This window comes from Thamnophis elegans, chromosome 1 (genome assembly GCF_009769535.1).
Source record: "Thamnophis elegans isolate rThaEle1 chromosome 1, rThaEle1.pri, whole genome shotgun sequence".
NCBI lineage: Eukaryota > Metazoa > Chordata > Lepidosauria > Squamata > Colubridae > Thamnophis > Thamnophis elegans.
The window spans coordinates 133917197-133943698 of NC_045541.1; the positions used below are offsets into that span (position 1 = coordinate 133917197).

Below are 26502 nucleotides of genomic sequence, written 5' to 3' on the forward strand. Positions count from 1 at the left end.
TTCATTGTGAAATATTTTGAAAAAATTACTCAATCAGCACCTTTATCTCCTGTTTTCTAATTCATCTAATCAAAATATGTAAAATTAACATATTTTATCTCGGAGGTAGATAATTTTCCAAAATCTGTAGACCTGTGTTATCTTTCTTTAACTATGAGTATTCATGTAGCTGAAATATAAGCTGTCTATTAAGGGAGATGCTATTAATATCCAATAGAAATAAACTTAAGTAGATTTGGTTTCCTTACTTTCTAAATAAATTGCATAGATTAGTAGGGAAAGTAACTGTTTTTCATTTCCTTCAAATTCCAGTGATTAGTAACTCCTGCATTGGACTGGTAATATACTTTCCAACATAGGAACATCTTGCTACTCATTTCAGACTCTGCAAAAGATGTATTTTCATCACAAATGTCCTAGCATATCGTTTTCTCATCATTTTCCATCAGCTAAGCCAGCAGACCATGAGAAACATTTCTGCCTAAGCTTAATGGAGAGCTGATAAGGCAAGCAGAAAGGTCATTAGATGTGATAATTCAGTTGCCCTTTCAGAACTGAGAAACACAGACCCAAAGTAATCATAAGGCTGTCCGTCGGAATCAAAACCACCAACATTACTAGCAACAACAAAAACAACCAGCCAGGAGTTTGGCATAGCTAGAACTTGTCTGCTTTATTCATAATCTATGTGATGCCTTTGCCTAAGAAAGAACCCCTGTCATACACTCATATATGAGTACGTATAGCATCTCTTTTCAAAGCCTCAGTTGTAAATTCTCTGATAGAAAAGCTCTGACGTTACTTCGTTCAAACATTGTTTTGCCAATCCATAGTAAACTAGAAAATAATTCTCCCAAACTGAAAAATTATAAATGCAAATGGGCAAACTATGAAAAAATGCATTTTGCACTGAAAAGTAATGTATGTATGTGAGAAAAAAATGTGTTTAAACGCATGCAACAAAGGGAAGATTTCAAGATTTAAATCCAATAACAAATGACAATATTTTTTAAAAATAGTTGAGTTTTAACAGGGTTAGGGTTAGGGACATACCTTCTATTGAATATACACTTTAAAATAAATCTAGATTTACTTCTGCCAATTATATGAGGTAATTTTGAATGTTGAACATCTCTTCTGGTCTACTGAATTGCTTAAACAAGTTTGCTGACATTCAGCAAAGTCAGCAAGCTGTATTCAAAAGGATGACAGTAAACTTTAATCTGGTTTCCACAAGAAAATTACCTGCCAATCTTGCAAACTAGTGGGACCAGTGTGTGTGTGTGTGTGTGTGTGTGTGTGTGTGTAGAAAAACACATACAGAGAGAATATATATACACACATACATATATACGTACATATATACATACAAACATGCACACAAACATACACATAAGACAGAGACACTTCTAAAAGAAAATAAATGGTAACTGAATTAAGGAGATTGTAAGAGAATTTACTGAAGCTCATAACAAAGAAGTATTTTAAAACATTACTAACATAGAATAGATGGATAGTCAAGTTTCTGGAAAAGAGCAGTTACCTCTACAGTTTAAATTCTTGGTAAGAATTCGGCTAACTCCCAAAGACTATATTGCATTCACTCTTAAATGTGAAAAGTTAAGAATGCTTACTTGGTTCCCCAAATATCCTGCTATCTTATTTCTTGTCATAAATCTGATTAAACTCCATGTGAATTTTGCTCCCCCAGCCATGTTCTGCTAGGAATGATGTGACCATAGTGTGTTGCTGTTAGCTGCGAAGTCGTGTCCAACACATCGCGACCCCATGGACAACATTCCTCCAGGCCTTCCTGTCCTCTACCATCCCCTGGAGTCCATTTATGCTCACAACTACTGCTTCGGTAACTCCATCCAGCCACCTCATTCTCTGTTGTCCCTTTCTTCTTTTGTCCTCAATTGTTCCTAGCATTAGGCTCTTATCCAGTGACTCCTTCCTTCTCATTAGGTGGCCAGTGTAGCGAGACCTAAAAAGGGGGTTCCATTTGGCCTTGGATTAGCTCATTCTATTTTAGCTTAGGCTCTTCCTGTTTCTTCTGTAATGCTCTACTAATGGCTGCCAATCTCACTTAAATTATAAAATTTCAAGAATCTCATTTTAGTTGCTCTTAACCAGAGCACAACATTTTTGACTTTCCTCATTCTCTTGCTACTGACACTGATCCAGTAAAATGCCTCAATAGTATTATAGCTGGGAAGTAGTAGATCGATTAGTCATACAGAAGTCATTTCCAATATTTCCAATTACCATATTGACTGTGGAAATTTCATCTATGAAATGAGTTTATTTCATTTTAGTGCTTCATCTTAATCTAGTCCAGTCTGACTAGGAAGAGGCAGAGGGCCCAAGACTTCATAATTCTTTTCTGTTCATCTTGGCAAAGGTGGAATGATTTCACATTGGACTATTAAATTTTCACATTAAGTACACCTTCATTGTATTTAAAATAGGTAGTGGTTGGGCAGAGGCATGGTACTGAATAAATGACTGCTACAAGACAGCACCTTAGGTGACAGATCCAACCTTAGCCCATATATGCCATGCTGGATCTCTGCCTGACCACTACCTACAGACTAGCTGCCTGCAAGGAGTATAAATCCTTCCATTCTTCACCATGTAGTCAGAACTGCTTCTTGGATGAGAAGTGAAATATCTTTAAAAAATATATAAACCAGAGTCCAGTTATCTCTTGAAAAAGCACCTTTGGGACAATCAAATCAGGAATCAGAGTTACTAAATTGATTGTACTTGCAGTCCTTTTTGCAAAGGCCGAGGTGAGCCGAGGTGGCGCAGTGGCTAAATGCAGCACTGCAGGCTATTTCAGCTGACTGCAGTTCTGCAGTTCGGCTGTTCAAATCTCACCGGCTCAGGGTTGACTCAGCCTTCCATCCTTCTGAGGTGGGTAAAATGAGGACCCGGATTGTTGTTGGGGGCAATATGATGACTCTGTAAACCGCTTAGAGAGGGCTGAAAGCCCTATGAAGCGGTATATAAGTCTAACTGCTATTGCTATTGCTATTGCACTATTTTTAAGTAATAGAAGACTTTTGAGAAATCATTGCCAGTGCCTTTTACTATGCATCCAAATTAAAAGAGCTTAAATAGATGTAGACATGGATAACTAAGCAGGATGTAAAGAGAGTAAAATTGTATTTTATTGTTTGATTGTTTTTTTATCCTGCTTTTCTTTTTCTCTGAAGTCTAACTAAAGTTTTAATTTAAATGAGAAGAGGTTGGGGGAGAAGAATCTGGATAAAATAGGCCTGACAATAATTTACTCATCCAATACTTGTTTGGCTGTAGATAATTGCACAAATTGTATGTAGTGTAAATATATATATATATATATATATATATATATATATATATATATATATATATATATATATATATATACATACATACATACATACATACATACATACATACATACATACATACACACACACACACACACACATATACATACATACATACATACATACATACATACATACATACATACATACACACATATATATATATATATATATATATATATATATATATATATATATATATAATGCATTTCCCATTGTGTCATTGTAAATATTATAAATTTAATAGCAGCCTTGAAAAAGATTTGAATACATGAGCCCTCAAGATCTGAACCTCTGATTTAGTATTATATGGCTGACTGGATATAAAATGAGTTATAAATACAAATTGAAATAATGCATTATCAAAGGAGAAATGTAAAAAAGAAATACTGGGATGAAATATTTCATTAATACAAAGGTCACCACTGTGAGATGAGGCAAAATACCTGACAGTGGTAATGTGAAAAGTAAAGAAGAAAAATTGTAGGACTTTGTTTCTAGTTCTATAGTATTTCTATGCCTTTCCATAACATGGATTTTAATGTTCTGAATCCCTGACCTTTAACTATAATATCTTTTAAATCCTTACTGATCAGACTGTTTTCTCAGTTAACATAATTTCCTGGGTGACAATGATATTCGCAGAATCCCAATGGAGGAATGTATGTTGTAGCTAATGTTCAGGTGTATCTCAAGCCAGATATTAGATTTTTATATTGAACTGGAAGGTTTATTTCATTTTTATTTATTTCAGTTACTTGAATGTATTAACTGCTCATCTGTAATTTAGCACATGGCAGAATTTTAAATATAGATTTTGTAATTGAATTAAAATCTAGTCTTAATTTAGATCCTATCCAGTAGTGTTAAAGTGACACATTTGAATCTCCATGTAATTAAGATAACCAGATTTTCAGATTGGTAAAGAGGGACACCTTTGACCGGGTGGGGGGTGGGCTTGATTAAAAATTTTATACGGAGCAACAAAAATTTTCATACAACGCAAAAATAGTATTGTAATGGTTTTTTTTATTTCAACATAACTACAATTTACAAATATAAATTGTAACTGTTGCCAAACATCAAAATTTTGATCACGTGACCATGAGGATGCTGCAATGGTCGCTAAGTGTGAAAATGGTCGCTAAGTGTGAAAAATGGTCATCAGTCACTTTTTTCAATGCCATTGTAACTTTGGTCACTATACCACCTTTCTTGCCACAGTTCTTAAGTGGATCTTAAGTGAAGATGTTATATCTTAAGTGAATCTTAAGTCTTAAGTGAAGATGTTATACCTCTGGTCACGAACACTTCTGACCAAAATATTCACATCCCCCCCTCCCCCCGGCTGCGGATTTCCCCTTCTGCACCATTTTTTTGTAAGCGCCAAATTTCCAAAATTAGGTTTGATTCATGACCAAATCAGTTTGCGACCAAAGTTATGGAACAAATTATGGTTGTGACCAGAGGTTCTACTGTATTCATGCCTTTACATACTCTATATCACCTCAAAATGTTGCACAGCCTTCATAAGTTTCTAATACAGATAAAATTAAATACAACATCAAAACCATAAAAAAGTAAAATTAACCTGGCTGGAAAATCCTATGCCTGTCTTGCTATTATTACTGACACACTTGCTGCAGTATTTGATGGCTAAAAGGAAAAAAAAATGTTAAAGTGTGTATTATGTTCACTCCCATGTCTTGTCTGCTGCGTTGATTTTGAATTCATTAAAAGAGCTTATTTTACATCAAATCCCTCTCATATTATTCTCCTATGTTCAATAAACCCTAAGAGACAGCATACTATACTGTATACTGTACATCCCTGCTGCCCCAGGCATAATCTCACAAGAGTGATCCACATTCCTTTCCTTCACATACTGATGGGGATGCATTTTCCAAAACTGGCATTTGTGTTTTGTTGTACTAATCTAATGGATTAGATATACTGGGGGCGGGAGACAGTTTTGCAATGAAAATTGTTCTGTGCATGCGGAGAACCAAAATCAAGATGGCGCCACCATAGGAAAACCAGTTCGGGGGCATGGCAGGCTTGGGCTGCTGCTGGTTCCAGTGATCCAGGCCGTCAAACCACTACCGGTTTGGCCGAACTTGTACGAACCGGTAGAAACCCACCATTGCACTTCATAGTGTTTACAACCCGCTCTAAGTGGTCTATAAGTCAGCGTATTGCTCCCAACAATCTGGGTCCTCATTTTACCAACCTCAGAAGGATGGAAGGCTGAGTAACTGTGAACCTGTCAGGTTCAAAGTGCGGGCAGTGAGCCGTGAGTTAGCCTGTAATACTGCATCACCAGAGCTCCTAGCAAACAAAATAATTGAGGTACACATATGTAATATATAATCTGCGTGTTGTATATACCAAATCGATAGTACATTATTCTGTAATCTAGCACCAGCATAGCATAGTGGTTAAGTGTTGGATTAGAATGTGGGAATGCTCAATGCAAGTTCACTCTGAGGCATGGAAATTCACACAATGTTTTTGAATTGGCCTCTATCTTAGTTCAACCTACTTCATAGAGATCTTGCTGTAGGAGAAAAAGTGTGGAAGTCCTGCATGTAGGTCCTCTAGGCTCTTGAAGAAAAGAAAGAATAAACATATGTCAAGTTAATAAATAAATAATAGAATGCCTTAGGGTGTTGTAAGAATCAGTCTGTTCTTCCCTTGCAGAATCAGATCAAGTCATCTTGTTTCTCTATGCCTTTGAGAAGCCAAAATGCAGGATATAAAAGTATTCATTTTCTAAATTATTATTCCATGGCATATACTGCTTCTGAACAAATTTATCTAACACAGCACATTAACAGGAGCATGAAAATGTTCATCTCAATAAATTACTAATTTCATATTTTTGACAGTGTTATTCTTTTGCACCTGAAGATTAAAACCTCTGAATATGAAGTTCCTTGCAGGTTTCAAGAGGAATAAAAAAGAAGTCAATATAATTTTGATGAATAAAGTTCCCAATATGTATTTGTGATGTCATCTTATTATCCACTACTATCTTAAGTGAATAAAACGGGGAACAAGAAAAAGAAAAGGAAACAAAGTAATGGGGAAATACTGGGCGATAGAAGAATATTATTATAAAATATTATAAATGTGATCTTTACATATACAAGAGATTTTGCACTTCTTAAACATAAAAAACCCTGACTAAAAATGACTTGACTAAGATAATAATGGATCATTGAAAATATAATTATTTCACAAAATTGTGTGAAACTTTTAAGAGGATGTGAATTGGTATTGAGCTTACAGAGCATGTAGTAGCAATGCTAATGGACTCAGAGAGTAAAAAATTAGAACGTTGTTGTTAAAAAAATATATTTATATATTGCTTTCCAAATAAGATTGGTGCCGTAGAATTTCATAAACATACTATATATGTCTCTCCTTCCCTATGAAATTTGATTATCAATCTAAGTAGTGGTCTTCTGTTAAGAAACCAACTTTCAAAACAAAAACAAAACTAAAATAAAATTATTTCACCCTAGTTTATAGCAACATTTTTCAGTTTTAGTCACCTTAAGTTATCAACTCCCAGAATTCCCCAGTCAGATGCTGAGTGTTTACATAGCTTAAAGTTGCTGAAGTTGAGAAACTGATTTAGATCAAGGCTCGTCAAACCACTCCTTGTCATATGCCTATTCTGAATGAATGTGCTTCTTGGCCGGTCTAGGATATTTAAGAAAAAGCAAAAATAAAAAAGGACTCCATACCCCAAAAGAAATAAAAATCAGGTGGTACATATTGATTTAGTCTTGAACAAAGGAGAATGGCTAGTTGGAAGAGCTGCAGGATTACTGCATACAGGACAATGCAGCCTGGGATGATCTCCTCCCTTTGTTTATGAACCCTTGTAACCTAGGACAATGAAAAGGCAATGGCCCCAATTCTTGTGTTGATGTTTCTGTTTAGGCAACAGTTCGGATTGGTGAAAGGAGAAAGGCAAATGAAGGGGCAGAAACCACAAAGATAGTGGAAGTGGTGCTGCAGTAGGAAATAAAATGGTGTAAGCCTTTTTCTAATATGGAATTGAGCCAGTGGTGGGTTCCTACTGGTTTGGACCGGTTTGGCCGAATTGGTAGTGGTTTGGCGGTCTGGAACCGGCAGCAACCCAGCCCTGCCATACCCCCGAACAGGTTCCCTGGTCAGCGCTGTTGGCCACCATCTTGTTTTTTACTTCTGTGCATGCGCAGAACAATTTTAATTGTACTGCTCATGTACACAGCATGCATCAAGCACACATGTGTGAAGTACGCACAAGAGCAAACCAGCAGTAGTGCCTTCCAGAACCACCCCTGGGCTGCTGTGGTAACATGGTAGTACCTCATACACGTTCTCCTCCTGCACTGCTTAGATAACTCCCCCTGTAACGAATTTCAAGGAAGCAACCTAGTTCTATAAAATAGTTTTCTGTATTTATTCAGGAACAAATATTTTCAGACATCAAGTCATTTTGCTTATTTGTTTTAAAAGGAGGATCTTGTCTACTGGATTGGAAAATATTCCCATGAATAAATGTAATATTTTTGCAACATTCTTTTTGTTTTCCATTTCTTGTTTGCAATGCTCCAATTTCATGGAGTCCTGTGGCTTTGGAGTTATAGAGACAGTCTACTAGAAGGAGTATTCAGAACACAAGGCATTCAAGGGAAGAATGCCCACTGATTGCATTAAAGATCTAAAGATTCTGTTTTGCCCTTATAAAACATTGTGCCAGGGCTTTTCTTTCTTTGTGTGCCAGTTCTGTTGTTTAGAAACATGGTTAAATTTATCTATTAGCTTGGCAGAAGGACATGACAACAAGGAGGTGCATGGCCCTAAACAGTTTTACCAACTGATCTTAGTTAAGACAATAAACTCAAATGCCACTTCTGTCTTTCAAAAATATGCTGTGGAAAAATGATATCTGGGATTCACAGTGAACTAACAAACAGGCAATACACTCTAGAAAAAAAAAGATAATTCAGAAATAAAAGAAGTTTAGGGCAGAAAATAAAATCCATGCATATTGAGAAGTAGAGCTTCCTAGGGCAAGAATTCCAATTATATTAATAATTATGTAATTATTCAGTTTGCTATGCTTTGGTCTAATCCATATTTTCTATCTGAAAGCCCACCTCTTCCTAGCAGTCCATCAACCGCATAACTTGGAACATGATCCCAAAAATCAAATTGTCCCATGAACACATTTCTGAAGCCATATATTTATATTCAATATTATTTTCTTCCTTTCTAATTCACTTGAGGGTACCAGTTGAAATTTGAGGGTGTGTTTTTTTAGCATATTTGTTTCCTAGAAGTTCAAATCCATAGGGAGATATTTGTAGCTGTTGGAATACCATTTGTACCTACATGGATTAGAAGGAAGGAATATTTTTTTACGATCTACATAACTCTTTCAAATTCTTTCACTTCCCCAAGGCAAACCAATGAATCAGAGCTGCATACATTGTTCCTATGATTTAAGATAGTAATGATGCCAGTTACCATGACTTTTCTCTGTCATTGTGCATGGATGCAGTTTCATCTCTTGTTTGCCTCGGGAATGTATGACTTTTTTCTTACTTACTTTCTTACTTCTGACTTATATTTAGTAGCATTTTCATCAGTATCAGATAATTCTCATATAGTCCACTATATAGGCATTACTCAAACTGACATTTGCTTTATTGTCATTCAAAAACTCCTTTATGGATTGTCTTGCCTAAAGTATGGTAAGCAATAGGTAGCCTTAAGCTTAATTTTATTTCATCCTTGTGTACTAGCCAACTACTAGTCGGGAGAAATATGGGGAGAAATCTTAGACAAAAGTGATAGGAGGAAACAGAAGGGTTCCTACCCATATTTGCTTTAGATCATGACTACTCCAGGACGTTGCCACAAACAGAGGAAATGCAACTTCAAATAGGAAAACTCCTTTCTCAGTGGGAGTTGCTTGAAAATCATTACTGAATCTGCTGAGCCGCTCAACATTGATTTGGCAAATTGGAATAATATTCCTTATCTCTCTTGTCACTTGGGCCCGAAAAGGTTCATTTTTTGTTTGTTTTCATTTTTGTTGCCATGTATTTTGACAGCCAGGGTAATCTGGCTGCCAGTAGTTGCTAGTTCTTTCGTTCTTTCTGTCACACTATCCGTATATCCACACGGTATTTGAACATAGTTCTTTTTAACATTTATAGTTTACTGTGTTTTACTAAGCCAGATGAAATGTTAATATATATTGTTAGTCCATGTATGATATGTCATCAACTAAATCAATCAATCATTATTGGACATATCACCTGCACATGTTTATAATACAATGAAATTATTCTGCCGTTCTTCTCTAGTTTTAATTTCAAAAACATGTAATTAAAATTTAATTGTAACCAAAGAAACCAAAGTTTAGGATGGCTCAAGATTGTTTTTCTTGGCATATGTGCTCCACTACCGTGTTTTCCCGAAAATAAGACAGGGTCTTATTTTCTTTTGCTACACGAAATATGGCCTTGGGCTTATTATAGGGGAGGGCTTATTATTTTCTGGGGCAGGTGAGAAGCGAGGTGCGCCCGTTTACCTTTCCAGCTCTGTCACGTTCCTTGCCATTGTGTCCAGGGAAGCCGCTGGTAAAAAAAACCCTTTCTCACAAGTTCAAACTTCTTGAAGTCGCGAGAAGATTTTTTTTTTTACCAGGGGCTTCCCTGGACACAATGGCGAGGACCACGATGGACCTGGAAACGTAAGAGGCGCACCTCATGGCCCACCCACCTCAGCCCAATGATAAAGGCAGCCTGCTTGGTTCCCTTCCCCGCCGTCCCTTTAGCGAAGGGGGGGGGAAGAAGCAAGGCACACCTCTTGCCTTTCCAGGTCCATTGCGTTCCTCACCCTTTCACGGACCTGGAAAGGTAAGAGGCACGCCTCGCGTCTCCCCTCCCACCTGCCACCCCTCGCTAAAGGGTTGATGGGGAAGGGAACCAGGCAGGTTGCCTTTCCCATTGAGCTGGGGTGGACGGTGTTTGTTTGCATGGGAGGGAAGGGCAGGGGGTAGAAGCACTTTGTTTTGCCTCCTGCTATATTTGTGGTGGGCCCTCTTTTTGCCCCGCAAGCTGTACCGGTAGGTGGTACAGTGGTAATGGTGGGGACCGGTTGAGTATGCGCTCAAATAGTTGGGTATGGGCTTATTTTCGGGGGAGGGTTTATTATGGCGCATGCTCTGAAGAGCCTGATTGGGCTTATTAGCAGGGCATGTCTTATTTTCGAGGAAACACGATAGTCCCAAAGACAGATGAATGTGATAGGATTTAGGGGGGGAAAGCAGCATTCACTGATCTAAATCTTTCTGTAATTTAGGGCCATTTGTGATGGCTTTGGATTTATCAGATCTACTATTTTTAATCCATCCCTTACTCAACCAACACTTGGCCACTAACTGAAGAGCCGAGGTGGCACAGTGGTTAGGGTGCAGTACTGCAGGCCACTTCAGCTGACTGTTATCTGCAGTTCAGCAGTTCTAATCTCACCGGCTCAAGGTTGACTCAGCCTTCCATCCTTCCGAGGTGGGTGAAATGAGGACCCAGACTGTGGGGGCGATCTGCTGACTCTGTAAACCGCTTAGAGAGGGCTGAAAGCCCTATGAAGTGGTATATAAGTCTAACTGCTATTGCTATTGCTATTGAACTTTATCAGGTTAGGATTGAGACAAAACTAATTACGGTTGTAGCAGGATGCCAGGAGAGGACAGTCAATATTGGAATTGCCTCTATTATCTCGAGGCTCTAACTTTCATTGCAAAAGGGAAAACTGGGTTGAGAGTTTCTGCAGTGCTACCCAATGGTCAGAGAACTACAGTCTTAGGACTGATCCATAAGTCTAGGTTGTCATCATTGGAGCAGAGTTTGTTAAGGTCAAACAATGCCATATTCTATCAGCCTGCAGCCTATTGAGAAGGCAACCTCTGCCTGCCCTATCTTGCTAATACCAAAAATAGTGTTTTTAAACTTGTACTTAAAAACAAGTAACACTATTATATAACAAGTAGTTATATAATAGTGTTAATTATGTAATTACACAATTGTCTATTATTCACCATAGCAATAACATCTCCTGTCCTCCAGTTACTGGTCACTGCCCTTTATGGATATTTTGTTGTGGGCTGCCTGCTTCCTTCTAAAGAGACCTTCATTGATTAATCTGTTTGCTTGATTTACTTTGTTTCATACTTCGCTAGTGGATCAGTGAAACACTTTTTTAAAAAAGTTACTGTAGTCACTTAGTGCAATAGAGAAAGTCTGTCAACCTTCTTCTTTTAACCTAGATGAAAAAATAAAGCCTTGTAGCTTAAATAGAGGAATAATAATAATGTTGGGCTTTTTTCTTTTCTTTTAATGGTTCACTGATTGCACCAAATATGAAAATGTCAAAAGCAAAAGGGAGTTGGCAGAGGGGGACTCATGTAAAAGGCCTATTAATGGAAATATCAGCTCTCCAAAGTAGTGCAGGCCAGAAAACAAACTCTTGACTGGAATTCGTTATTGTTATAGTCTATGAAAGCTAATTCTTGAAAACTGGACTGTATTTTCCAGAGGTGGGTTGCTCCCGGTTCGGCCTGCCCACCCAGATGCTTCTGTGCATGCACAGAAGCATTGCGTTTGACAGTGACATGCGGTGAGGTTTTTGGCTGGTGAGGCAAAAAGAAAGAAAGCGGCTTTTGCCCGCCCTGCCGCTATGTCTGACATAGAGGCGGGATACCTCTATGTCGGACATAGCGGCGGGGCGGGCAAAAGCCGCTTTCTTTCTTTTGCCTAGAGGCTGCAGCCCACCTCAGCTGCCTGCCTCTGGGCAAAAGAAAGAAAGTGGCAGCCCATCAGCAGAGGCGGGTAAAAGACCAGCCTCTGCTGCGGGCTGCCCCGACACAGAGAAAGAAAGCTGGCGGGCTGCCCGCCCTGCCTCTCCTACCCCCTTCCTCTGAGTGAAGAAACAAACACACGCACACAGACACACAGACACACACACACACACACACACACAAATTACTTACAATTACTTACAAATTACATTAATTTTGAATTCCTCCCCCTCCCTCCGACCCATATACCTTTTCCAACTGTTTCACAATCACAGAGAATTTCAACTCTGCTCTTGCTTGCCATCATGAAAATGTAAAAATGTAAAAGGAAAAAGGCAAGAGCTGCTGAGGTCAGGCTGGGTTAGCTGCTGCCAGAGTCCCCAATGGATAATTCTGCTTAACTGTTTAAAAAAGCCTCTAAAAAAACGCCCTCTACAGGAGGAGGCCACATGCCTCATCTACATAAGGAATTTTTCGGCTTTTAACCCTTGCTTAACTCTGCTCGAGTAATCATACAGTCAGACCAAATGAGGCACGTGGTTCTACGGCCTCCTCCTGTAGAGGGCACTTTTTTAGAGGCTTTTTTAAACAGTTAAGCACTAAGCAGAGTCATCCACTGTGACTCTGGCAGCAACTACCTCAGCCTTTTTCCTTTTACATTTTTTTCTTTTTATGATGACAGTGGTGAGGCTCTGCCTCCCCTGCCTCCCCTGACTGCATGTCACTGGCGTTCAAGAGCGAACAGGTAGTAAAATTTTGGAAACCATCACTGGTATTTTTCCTTCCCCTTCTTAACACAATTTGATTTTCTTTTTTATGCTTTCTTGTTTCCTGAGCTTCAAATATGTTTTTTTTAAACTGTTGCTGCATAGCAACTGTTTTCCAAGCAAGGCCATCACTGTGGCTATCAGTCCCAAATACATTTCTTTCCACCTACGTCCAAAGAAAGGAGAGGAAATTTTCCTGGCGGGAATGAGAGGGTAAGGAAAAAGAAGAATTCATCAGTCTGATGATCTAGAAAGCAGTTTGGAACACCAGGCTATCATTCTGGCCAATGCAGAGGAATATGCTAAAATCTAGAAAGATATTTCTTAATCTCTTCTGTTTCATTACCATGAACCACCAAGGGGAAAAAAAATCCACATTGATCATTGAAGAAATCAATGCAAAGTTCACACTCAAGGCATAAATTATCTTACTTTGCACATGTTATGTGAAGTCCCAGCCTTCTCTGAAGAAGGCTGTAGCGCTGGAAAAGGTAGAAGGAAAGAGAAGACTAGCAGCAAGATGGATGGACTCACGCTGGTGATAGGTGCACCATTGGCACACCTGAAAGACCAAGTTAGGGAGAGATTATCCTGGTTAAAATCTATGCATCATTGAGAGTCAACATCAGCTTGATAGTACATATTCAATCACCTAGCACCAGTTTACAATCATGATACTGTAGCCTTTGCCTTGTGAAAAAGTGTCAGCTTGTTCTTTTTTTAAAATAGATCGATGTCACTCACAATAATGAAATAATTGAAATTAAGTAAATATCCCACTGCCAACATTTCAGAACGAAATAAAAAAGACAATCCTAGCACTATTAATGGATTACTTTGGAAACTATTGGTGGCACAGTAGTCATTCATTTAATAAAATATTTCCATAGAATCAAAGAGTTGGGTAGCAGCACTTAGTTCAGCTTGCCTGATCAAACAATGCTCTTGGGTTTGCATTGGGTATGGTTACTGTTTGAATGGAAGACTCAGGAAATACAAAGACTATAGGGTACATTAGAAAGTTAAAAAATAATCCTGTAAGTAAGTAGTGCAAAGTACCTTTGTATAGTTACAAGAATATAGTTATCAGGAATCAAGCTTAATTTGGAACAGATTTTACCTTTAAAATGGTGATTTCTGTATTGTTGCCAGCATTGGTATCAGTCACCATTGAGCAATTGTATAGCTGTGAAGATGTTATGCAAGAGTAAAGTGATGCAGTTGGATATATCACAAAGGATTTAAGAACTATCTTCCCACCTCCTGGTGTTTTAAACACCATATTATTTGAACTTAAATTTTAAGTTTAGAAGGTTCATCTTGGATCCCCAAATTAAATGGCATACTGTAATTTCCCCCCCTCCCGTTTGGATTATCCACATAATTGCTGCCTTCTCTGCTCTGTAACACTTCGCCAATGCTGATTTCTTTTTGTCAGACTTAAAAATATTCATTTGTTTACAAGGGGGATGGTTTGTCTTAAATTAAATGTAATAATTATTCTGCATGTTTCTTTCTCTTGCTTTGAATTCTTTCTGGCAGATGGAAATTGCTTCTTTCACTGATGGGTCACTAGATTTGTTGCACTTTGTTATTCTATTTATTCAATCATGCAAAATTGCAAATAGTTGTTTAATGGCAACTTGAGTTTGCCAAATACATTAAAGTTCTAAGATGTTTTTTCCTCCTTCCTCACTACCATCTCCTTCTTCTTCCTCCATTATAGCATGTCAGAATAAGGTCTGTTTTGCTAGAAATAATTTCTGATTTCAAATATGTAAGACAAACATCTACAACAGCCTATTTGCCTACACACATTTTCATCTCTTTTATCCTAAACAGTCCTCTGTGACAGCTAAATCCAAGATCACTAGAAAATTTCCTCATCCAATGGCGCTGTGAACCATATCTAGCTTATACTAATGCAGACATTGAGATATATCAAATTGTATTCTACAATTATTTTTGAATCAAAGTGATAATGTTTGGGATATAGCCTAAACATTTCATCCATTACTTTACTTGATTATTCATTGATTGGATTTATATTCTGCCTTTCTACTACTCAAGGTCGAAATCTTGATAATGAAATATTCAGTAGCATCCTTGCTTTTCTGCTTCAGGAGTTCCCTTGCAAAATCTTTGATCAGGTACAAAACAAGCATGTTTGTACATGTGTTACTGAAAAAAAGTATGCCTTTTGTGTGTTTTGAGAACAAACATACCCAATTTTATCTAACCGAAATACAGTGAGGAAACTTAACTTAAAAAATAGAGATAGTGGTGGTGGTGGTGATGATACAATAAATACATTTTTAAAAACTATCTTTAGCCATGGATTGACAGTTGGACTACCTGTGTTTCTCAACCAGGTTTTGCATTATGTTTTGCTCCAAAAGACACATTAGGGCTTATTTTCTGGTTAGGTCTTATTTTGGGAAAAATACTGTTCTAAATGTGTCTGTTTGGCTGACGATCTTAACTGGGACTTATTTTGGGGTAGGGCTTATATTACGAGCATCCTGAAAAATCATGCTGATTTATTTTCTGCTTTCCGGTTTTTATTTTCAAGGAGACACGGTATATGTTGTCATGCTCAGAGCATATTGAGCATGCCCATATGGTCAATATATATGCTCTATATTGAGCATATTGAGCACAATAATAGAACAAGAAAAGAAGGCAATAGACAATTGTGATTTTCCAAATACAGAGAGGGGAAGGCACTTTTTGAGTGTAGTGGAGAAAAATTGTGTATCAGTGAAATGGGATCAACTAGAAGAAATTCAGAAAACACTATTATGAGACATAGCAAAAGGAAATCTTAAATGTAAGACTTTAAGACTTCCTTTCAAGTCTTAAAGTCTTACATCGTTTCAAATGTAAACAATCATTTGGAACAACAATGACCAGGATGATTAAAAATCTTCAGACACATAGGAAAAGCAAATTTGAATTAATATATGTACCTGTTTTAGAGGATGGCGAAAAGTAAGAAAACTATTTTGTATGGTTTTTTTCCCCATTAGTGTTTAAAAAAAATATTGCTTGCTCTCAAGATTTCTTATGAAAAGTTACTAGTGTGTCTGGGTATGTTGTGAAAACTCTACAGTTTATACATGGATTGATGTCAGGCTCACCTGTACTTAGAAATTCCTGTGCTTAAACCCTTTATTTATGTTTAGAAATTCCTTAGCACTTGGATGCCAAACTGGAATTTAAAATAGAAATCTAGAAAAATGCTTTTCTTGAAATCTGAATATAAATAAAATTATGAACAAGGAAAGAGAAAGCAGGATATTGACTAAATAGTGGAGAATTAATCAAGGAAACTCAACGCGATATATGGTTCAGGATGTCATAACAAAATAGACATTGATCCTTTGCATGGATACAAGGTAAAATACTGTTGACATTCAGTTCCACAACTCTTGTTACTTCGTGTAAGACATATAGATTTTTAAGCAAACTAGTTCAAAATGATTCAAAATCCAGTATTTCACTCTACACTTAGATAAAAACTATGTTCAGCTGCTGTGTTAAGTTAAGTCAGTTTCAGCATCACTGAAATGGAGTTGCCTTATTATACAAACGATGTTTTACAGGGCTAATGCTCTACCTAAATAAAGACCAAAAGAAAGCTCCAACAAAATATATTGTTCTGGATACAGAATATGTATTCAGCCCAACATGGAAAAATAGTGCAGAGAATGGCTCATTAAGAATACCATAATGAAAAAGTGAATAACAAATCAATGTAAGAGAACATCTGCATGTGCTGGGTTTATAATTGAATGGATGCTAAGTCATGTTTTTTAATTGTTTTATTTGCTACATCAAATGGCAGAATACGAAGCTATTGAAAGACGAAAGAAAGTAAAACCTTATATACATAACTGATTCTTGAGACAATAAATTTAGCTTGCATCCTCATGGAGTTCTTCCCATTAGATTTTCTGACTTTAAGCAGTGCTTTTCCAGTGCTGACCTTCTTATCAAGATTTTGTCTCAAAATAGTTCCATACAGTTCTACAAATGTTAAACTGACATTTGAAGTTCGATTTAAGAACCTGAGTGCTCTCCTGTGTACTTGCTGAGATTCAGTAAGGCTGTGGCCTCTGCTCCTTTGCGTGTCTGGGCTAGTAATAACTTTTACCAGCAATTGGCTGGATAAAGAATCATGTTCCAAAACGCATACAGTATTCACTTAGGAAGTGTGAATCAAGTTCATCTTATATATATATTCAGCATAATCATCTTGTATATGACAATGAAGACACTTTTCATGCCTCTGCCTATTAATTATGGAGATTTGGATGGTCATGCATTAGGAAAAGGCAAAACAGTTTGCTTTAGCTTTTTATCTGTCAACTAATCAAATATGACATGTCTGTGATTAAATTGCTTCTTGTTCTTCTCTACCATAACACTGATTTTCTGAGGGTGACAGAGGAAGGTAGTGTCAGAAAAGAATCAGATCTATTTTGAGTAGGTTCTGAGCAGGTCCGATTAAGCTGACTGAGGCTCTGTCTTGTTCTTTTACCTGAGAAGTTTTTGATCCTGTGATTCCTGAGGAGTGGATAGTGTCTTTGGGACTCTTAGCATAGCCAACTGTTAAATCTATGTCTCACTTGGCTTGTTAAGGCTCCCTGGGTTGATAAATGGTTAGATGTGATGCTGGAATTCATTCTTGATATAGATGCTGGTTCCCAATGCTTCTGGATATTTTTTATCCATTCCCCAATCTGCTTGAATTCTGTTTTCTACTCTTTCACATCTTTGAAAAATGTCTCTTTTCCTCTGCTTCTCTCCTTTTTATTTTGAAGTGGCCTTCCTAGTGTTATATAGGATCCTTGAAATCAATACTTCATTGTGTGGTGGATTGTAGTCTGGATTCCCAGGAGGGAGGGGCCACATTCAAGAGGGCAAACACACTGTGAAGTTTAGACAGTTCAGTCAGGAAATTGAGAGTTAAGAAGGCCCCTCCCTAGCAATTCTCAGTAGTAGAGTATATCTATAGTGACACAAATAGTTGCTTTAGTTTGGCAAGAATTCTATTTTTTAAGTGAGGAATAATAAAGGAAACTGCTCAGAAGTAACTTCACATATCTTTCTTGATTCATGGGGCCTGAAGTATGGCTTGGTTAACACATAGCTACAACATAAAAAAGTAATAAATATGAAGGTTTTTTTTTAAAAAAAAGAGATAATCTTGAGAATTATAATTATTTTATTCATTATTGACTGCATAATTACGGACAGGTCTGAGAGTGCTCAGAAGATGAATAATTTCCATTGGTTTGATTGCATACAGGCTTTTTTGTATTCTCTGGTGAAAAACAAAAAGTGATTAAGCCAGAAGTAAAATTCAGTTCCTGACATCTTTAGTGACATCTGGGAATGGTTCCCACTACTGGCAGTCAATACACAGCAGAAAGGTTTTTTGGTTTGTTTTCCTTTTAGTCTGAGGCTACAATATATTGTCTTGTGAACAATCCTCTAGAGCAGGGGTGTCAAACTCATATCATCATGGTAGTGTCACGTGACTTATCAGGACTTCCTCTTCCTTTCACTAAGGGATGGGGCCAACATGTGATGCATGTGGCCCATGGGCCACGAGTTTGACACTCCTGCTCTAGAAAAAGGCACTTCCAAGAGGCTAACACCAAAAAATTGCTTTGCAGGATCTGATTTTTAATCTGTTCAAACAAAGGGGGAAAGAAAAAAAAAATCCTCGTTTTCCCCATTTTCCCCAACACTTAACAAATTGCTTATCTATTATACATACATACATACATACATACATACATACATACATACATACATACATAATACAACACTATTTAGAAGGTAAAACAAATGAATGATATTATAACATAAAGGGAATCTCAAAAACAATTAGCCCAGCATTTAGGTAAAAGGAAAATAAGATTAACTACTACCTCCCTTGTTGCAATCCCTTGCAAAATTACCTCCCCATTTGGTGGCTTGGCAGTATTTAAAAAAAAAAAATCCCAGAGAGCAAGTTGGGAAAGGAAATTGTGCTTTATTTGTTCTATGTTTCATAGACTTTTTGCTCTCTAGATAGAAGTGGCTTAACACTCTATATCTATATCTTCCTTGTTTTGTAGGATTGATATGAGTGAGGGGTGGCACTTTGGACTTTCTTTGAAAGTCTAAACACAAACATTATCCCTTTTATTTGCTGTGTTTTGCAATGTAGGTCCTTCCATACTGCCACCACTTTTTACCTTTCCACATCCTCCCAATCAATTTCAAGTTGATACACAATTGTCTTATTGTTTACCTTAAAATTAAAGTGATCAACATTCAAGGCATTCTACACAATCTCTCATTGACCAATAAGAAAAGGGGGGAAGTATCCTCCGAGTGGGGAAAGTATCCTCCAAGTGCCATGCCTACCTCCCATCCCTGGCCTGCTTTTCTGGGAAGGGAGGGAGGGAGGGAGAGAAAGAAGGACATATGCAAGACACAAAAATTCCATCCATCTGCATAGTTGAAAAGAGGTTTAGAGGTTTAGAGGTTTATTGGGATTTATATGCCGCCCTTTTCCCTGAGGGGACTCAGGGCGGCTTACAACCACAGGGGAGGGGAAGTGCAAGGTCAAAACAAACAATTAGTGAACAAAAGAAAAATGATAAAACACAACTTTCATTCAGCAATCAAACACTCGGGCGGGTGATTGGAAACCTATTCCCAGGCCTGCTGGGAGAGCCAGATCTTGAGGGCTGCGCGGAAGGTCTGGATCGTGGTGAGGGTGCGGATCTCCATGGGGAGCTCGTTCCATAGGGTCGGGGCAGCAGCAGAGAAGGCTCTCCTCCGTGTGGTCGCCAGTCGGCATTGACCGGCTGATGGAATTCGGAGGAGGCCTAGTCTGTGCGATCTAATTGGTCGGTTTAGGGAGGTAATCGGCAGAAGGCGGTCTCTCAAGTACCCAGATCCACTACCATGGAGTGCTTTAAAGGTGGTCATTAGTATCCTGAAGCGCACCCGGAGACCAACAGGTAGCCAGTGCAGCTCGCGGAGGACAGGTGTAACGTGGGCGAACCGAGGTGCGCCCACTATCACTCGCGCGGCTGCATTTTGGACTAGCTGTAGTCGCCGGATGCACTTCAGGGGCAGCCCCATGTAGAGCCCATTGCAGTATTCCAGTCTGGAGATCACAAGGGCTCGAGTGACTGTTGTGAGGGCCCCCCGATCTAGGTAGGGCCGCAACTGGCGGACCAGGCGAACCTGGGCAAATGCCCCCCTGGTCACAGCTGACAGCTGGTGGTCAAAAGTCAGCTGTGGATCCAGGAGGACTCCTAAGTTGCGGACCCTATCTGAGGGGTATAAAATTTGACCCCTCAGCCTAAGCGTTGGTGTATTAGCCAAATTATTGGGGGGGAAACACAACAGCCACTCGGTTTTAAAAGAATACAAAATGTTAATGTAAAACTACCTCTGCAGGATGGAGAGAGAAGACAAGGGGCAAAATGATTTAATTTTGAAGGAGAAAATGGCCCAGCCCAAATTGAGTCCAGCACTTCTACAGGAAAACCATGTTCAATATAATTAATCAAGGAAACCAATCCAGATCTATGGAAGCTTCCAGATCAGGTCTGCTTCCATTCCCCTGGGATTATGTTTCCTTGTTACAGTCTGGCATCCTAATATAACTGAATTTCCAGTTCACTTTTGGTATGCTTGAAGTTGCTACAAACTTTCTGTGAAATTTGTGAAAAAGTAATTTCATCATTTAAGGGAAGTGATACCTGCCTGATTTTTTGAATGTGCTCTATCCTAGTAAGTATTTACAAGGGAAAGGTTGTTGTGATGAATTTTGAACTTCTAATTCCTCCTCTAGGAAATCCTTGGGTTTTTCTTTTTGAGACAGACAGAAAAATAAATGCAACCTGAAGCAAGTAATTTATTTTCTCTTTCATATAAAATGGGTTGTGGTGTGTGGTTGCATGCTTTTGTGTGTTTGGATATTGTTGCTGATAATGCAGAACCTGCTGTAGCTTGGTCCTTGTTCTCATTATGGTTAAGTTAAGTGTGGTGAAGATAACTGTGGGTCATACTCAAACTGTTTTGATATTTTAGAGAGGAAAACATGAAAGGAACCTATACTGGACTTACTATTTCAGGTTGCTTATTTTCTACTATATAAATTTATATCAGCCTTCATATATTTCATAACTATTAGGAACTTTAGGAATTGATTTGAAATTTCAGCACATTTGTGGGGGTGAACCAATTGGGTATCCTAATATCTCTGGATTTCAGATATGCTTACCACTGAAATTAATCCTAAATTTCTAATGCTATTTGTATTGTTTTTCTCTTTAAGGAAAAGCAAACATTTCAGATTTCTATATCTGCAAAGTTCTTGCTAATTACAAAATGCTTCTACCATGCAATATATCCTATTGCACCTAAAGAAGGGAAGTATCTGATCCCTCTTATGCGGGTTAATTCATGTATTCTCTGACAGCATTCCCTTTGCTTACTCTGACACTTATCAGCAATGAATGCATATGCACACACTAGCATAGGGACTATTTCATGCAGGTCACATTTGAACTAAAGGTGTCAGAAAGTGCCATTTCATGCTTAACTGCACAGTCTAATAGAATCCAAAGCAAAACCAAGGAGGCCTGTGTGTTTCTATTCGGTACATGCAGCAAATAGGTTTATGTCTAATATGAGAACATTGGATTCCACCAGCATCTGGAAGTAGTATTATTAAACTTACTGTGCTTTGCTTACCACAACAGGAACTCTGAGAAGAAAACATAGCTTTTCCAGCAACCTGGAATAACATCCACATGTCACAAAATCTGATCCTGCACCTTACCCGTCCACTAATTATTTGATTGCTATCAAGTTGATGTCAACATTAAACACTTACATAACATAACATCTGCAGGGTGATCTGTCCCCAGTCTGGATTTTTTAGGTCTCCTATTAATCCATCTGTTGTGTTTGAATCCATCCACTTTACTGCTGATGGTACTTTTTTGTTCTACTTTTCCCAACATTATGGATTTCTAAGAGGAGATAGATCTCCACATAATGCTTCGAAGTATAAGTTGAACATAATATATTAGAATCGAGTACCTTCAAAATGCTGATAACTTCCATCTTCTTTGACTTTTGCTATCCAATTACAAGAAACAACCAAAGCTCTTGATCAATGCTCCTGATGATCAGTAAGAAACTAAACTTGAATTGAATTACAGATTGTTGTTGAATTACAGATCATTGTATTGTAGAAATGGTTCCGCTCTCTCTGACAGAGTAAGTTAGTAATCGGGACTCTCCGTTTTCACCTATTGATGGATGTGGAAGTGGAGAGTTAGGCAAAGAGTATGTGCATATTTAAGATTAATACACCAAGTATCCCTATTTTGAATTGGTCAGATTTAACAAGTGGTTTTGGGTACATGTTTTGAACATACTTTACATTAACTATGGTTGGAAAATGTCTAAAGTTATAGTTGGTATAAATATATAAATCAGTCAGTCAATTAATATAAAGTTAGCAATTGTTAGATAGATAAATATTATGAAACCATGATATCAGAAGATATTCTCTACTCAAATTAATGTATCATGTTACTAAGATCTTAATGTGAGGCCTTTTTCAAGGAATTTTGCCAATGAAAGAATGTATTTTGCTTCAAGTGGAGTTACTTTATGATGATTGATTGCCATTATTGTAGTCACTGGTTTTATCTCTAATACAATTTTCTACTGTTCTTTTTCTACTGTTTTAAGGTAGTTTCACTCTTGATATTTTCAACTGAATATACAATACCCAGGGAATTTTTGTTATTTGAATAATATAGTGAAATAATATTTATGAAAATGTGAGCCACTTTCATGCAATCATTAAATAATGTATCTAAAGTATTAAATAATTAATAATCCTCCAAGATGTGAAATGACTAAAACTATTGTAATTTGTTTTATTGATCTTTTCTTCTTCTTCAGAGGCCTCCATCCTGAGTTATGATGGCAGCATGTATATGAAAATTGTTATGCCTATGGTCATGCATACAGAGGCTGAGGATGTGTCCTTCCGCTTCATGTCCCAGCGTGCATATGGTCTGCTGATGGCCACAACATCACGTGATTCAGCCGATACACTACGACTTGAACTAGATGGAGGCCGGGTCAAACTTATGGTCAATCTAGGTATTGTGCAAAGTCCCCACCCCCACCCCATCACTTGGCTTTTAATTTCAGCTTGTTTTGTTTCCTTGTCTGTCTCCCTTCCATCCTCCCCTTGATCTGGTTGAGTTGAATTATAACTCTGCTAAAGTATTATTTTTTTTAATAATAATATTAATCACGGAGAATTTCTCCAGCCATCACTGCATGCAGATTTTATGTTGCTTCCTGGTTATGGATAATGTGTTTTGTTTTAAAGTCTTTTTTAAAGCTTCCTTTCTTGTTCTTAAACTGGTTAGTTTTGTGTAAGACATGCTGTTTGGTCCATCTTTTGATCAACCACATCCTCGTTGATCCAGCCTCTCTGCTACTATTCAAAACAGTCAAAAAATAAGTTATGAAGACAATGACAGAGCCATAGATGAAATGTTCTGATTGTACTGTTACCCTTTAACAAGCTAGGGTTTTATATATCAAACATTCCAATGTCATCTTTGCTGCTTCCTGAGATTAGGAATAATCCTTAATTTAAGGCTTAAAAAATATCCATTTAAAAAAAGCACCAACAGAGAATAACTTATAAATAAATATCCAAAAACCTCCTCTTGCCCACTCCTGTCTCCAAAAAATCCAATAGAAATGCAATTCTGTTAAGACATTTTGGAAGAAGTTGTTATCGTTTCATTCAGTGTTCTTAACTGAAGGGAAAGAGAATAATTTGGGATAGAGATATCTTCTTTTTCTTCTGGTATGATATTGTTTCATTTGGTTATTTTTTTCTGTTGAGATTGTAATTTGAGGAATTTCATAGAATTAGTTTCCTGGAAAATAAATGATTTTGTTTGCTGCTCAAAAATGGCTCACCATGAAAAGATAAAGAGCCATGATTTAGTTAATATTTGTCTTCCAAAAGGTTAAATTTTTCACCTTTTGTTCTCTTGTAGTTCTCTGCTTTAAAAAAGAACCAGCTGGTGTCACTGCTTCACATTCTCCAGTTTTTATTTGAAAAACTGTGTTATAGCCTCAGAATTTCCATCAGATTTTCTGATGTTGGATTTATGACTTAGTACTTCTAATTTTCTAAAACATCTAACTGCAAAATATCAAGATGGGGTGAAATAAAATCTTATTTAAGAACTTTCCTACATCCAGATGCATAAGGGATTGTTTGGTCTAGTGGGTAAGCCACCAGGCTAGAAAGCCAGGAGACCATGAATTCATGTCTTAGTCATGAAAATCATCTGGCTGACTTCAGGCCAGTCATTCTTTCTCAACCCAATCCACTCATAAGGTGGTTGCTGTGGGAAAAATAGGAGGAGTAAGATATGTGGATATGTTCACTGCCTTGAGTTATTTGTAAAAATAATAAAGGCAGCAGATAGATAGATAGATAGATAGATAGATAGATAGATAGATAGATAGATAGATAGATAGATAGATAGATATGAAAACAATGTAAGCATTTCTCTAACAGAGAAATAACAATAGTAACAACCTCTGGCCTTTTTTAAAAATCAGTTCTGAAATGATTATTTGTATCTAACAGTCGTAAACACATAAGATAAAGAATGTTCCCTTAGCAGAAACATGTTTCTTCTCTCGAGGACATGTATCATGCACATATCATCTGGCACTATTTAAGCTATTTCATAAGCAACTACGTTTTTGAAATGCAATTAATAAGTCTAACATGGCCTTTTTTAAGATTTATGACTAGACTTTTGAATCACTTTTTCATGTTAGAAAGGCCCCAGAATGAAGTTTTATCTGCCTTTAGTAAGCAAAAGAAATTCTAGTAAGCCCGAATATCACATCAACTATGCTTTGCTTGGAGTCACTGCAGTATCTCTCCAACTTTATTGCAGTCATGAATATTCTGAAGTTGATTTCAGAACAGAAGCTTAGTTATGAAGTAAGAAAGGTGTAAAACCTTTTCAGATGTCATCTTAACCCTTCCCCAAAAAAGTGCTAGACACAGAAGTCAAATATGAGATATTGTTTAGAAATTCATTTCAAATCCAAGAAGTCCAGGAAAGATTTCTTCAAACCTTAGTGGCAATGCGAGTTCTGAAACATTATTGCACTAAGTGAGCCAACATCTAAGCCTTGCTTATCAGTAACAATTCCACATTTGATAACAGTGGTGAAGAATGGCAATTTATAAATATATTGTTGATTTAGATTACCTGGGAATCTGAACCATTTTTTTTTGCCAGAAATACAATGGCAAAGTCTGTTTTGAATGGTAGCAAACATTATTTTGCTTGTCCTCACCTCAGCTTTTTTCCTTAATTTCATTTCATGTTTCTAACCCTTTTTCTGTGATCTTTTTCACACTATGTATCAACATTGTAAAAACTTCTTTATGTCCCATCAATCATGGTATATCAAAAGATGGTATTCAACCCTTCAAAGGCCTGAAGCCTGCGGCCCGCACAGCAAACAGCCCTTCGAACAGAGTGTACAGAAAAATCTGCAAGGGCTGCCATATCCCTCTCTTCATTACAGCCCTATTTAGCAAAAAAGAATCAGAAAGGAGAATGTGGTTGATTTGATTGAAGAAGGAGGGAGGGAAGAGACTCTCATATGTTAAGACTGCTTCTTTAAGAAAATTGTATGTGTTTCTTGAGGGATAGTTGGATTTTCTGCCAACACATTAAGCTCTGGAAAAATTATAAGTTTATATGTCATATTTCTAACACTACTGTTGAGAAGATAGAGAAGAAAGAGAGAGGGAGGGAGATAGAGGGGGAGAGAGGGAGAAAGAGAGAGAGAGAGAGAGAGAGAGAGAGAGAGATACACACAGAAAGACAGAGAGATAGAGACACACAGAGAAAGAAAATTCAATGAGCCACAGTTTCATCCATGATTAGCACATGCTTAGAGTTAGAACATGGCCAATCACATTATAAAACAGTCCTTATCCTTCTCAGTCTTCTTCTTTATCTGATTGGAACTGCACTATGTCAGAGTTTCATCTTTAAAGGTCACTCAACAATTTATTGTTTTTTATAGGCAGACAGGACAGAAATGTATCCAGCTATTGATTGCTCATATATTTGTTTACTTATTCAATTTATATGACCAAATGGAAATTCTAAGTGGCCAACAAGTTAAAATACAAAAAACAAGAGAAAATAAGATACACAACAGGCAGCCAAGATTTAAAAAACAACAACAATCAAATAGCAATAACTATATCATAGGTTCTAACCAATAATCGAGCTTCCATACTCAGAAACTTAAGCATGTCTTCAGGGCCTCATGAAAGGCTGATAATTCTCTTGAGGAACAATGTTCCAAAGGTCAG

At 37.4% G+C, this 26502-nt stretch overlaps 1 protein-coding gene across 1 annotated transcript in view; it reads left to right on the forward strand.

The window, feature by feature from the left end:
* Window positions 1-24198, forward strand: part of LOC116506132 (neurexin-3-like) — a 78350-nt gene extending 54152 nt beyond the window's left edge. Inside the window, exons 6-7 of the mRNA XM_032213788.1 lie at window positions 23013-23216; window positions 24137-24198. Of these exons, the coding sequence (XP_032069679.1) occupies window positions 23013-23216; window positions 24137-24198 (266 nt within the window). The remainder of the gene's footprint in view (window positions 1-23012; window positions 23217-24136) is intronic.
* The last annotated feature ends 2304 nt before the right edge of the window (window positions 24199-26502 follow it).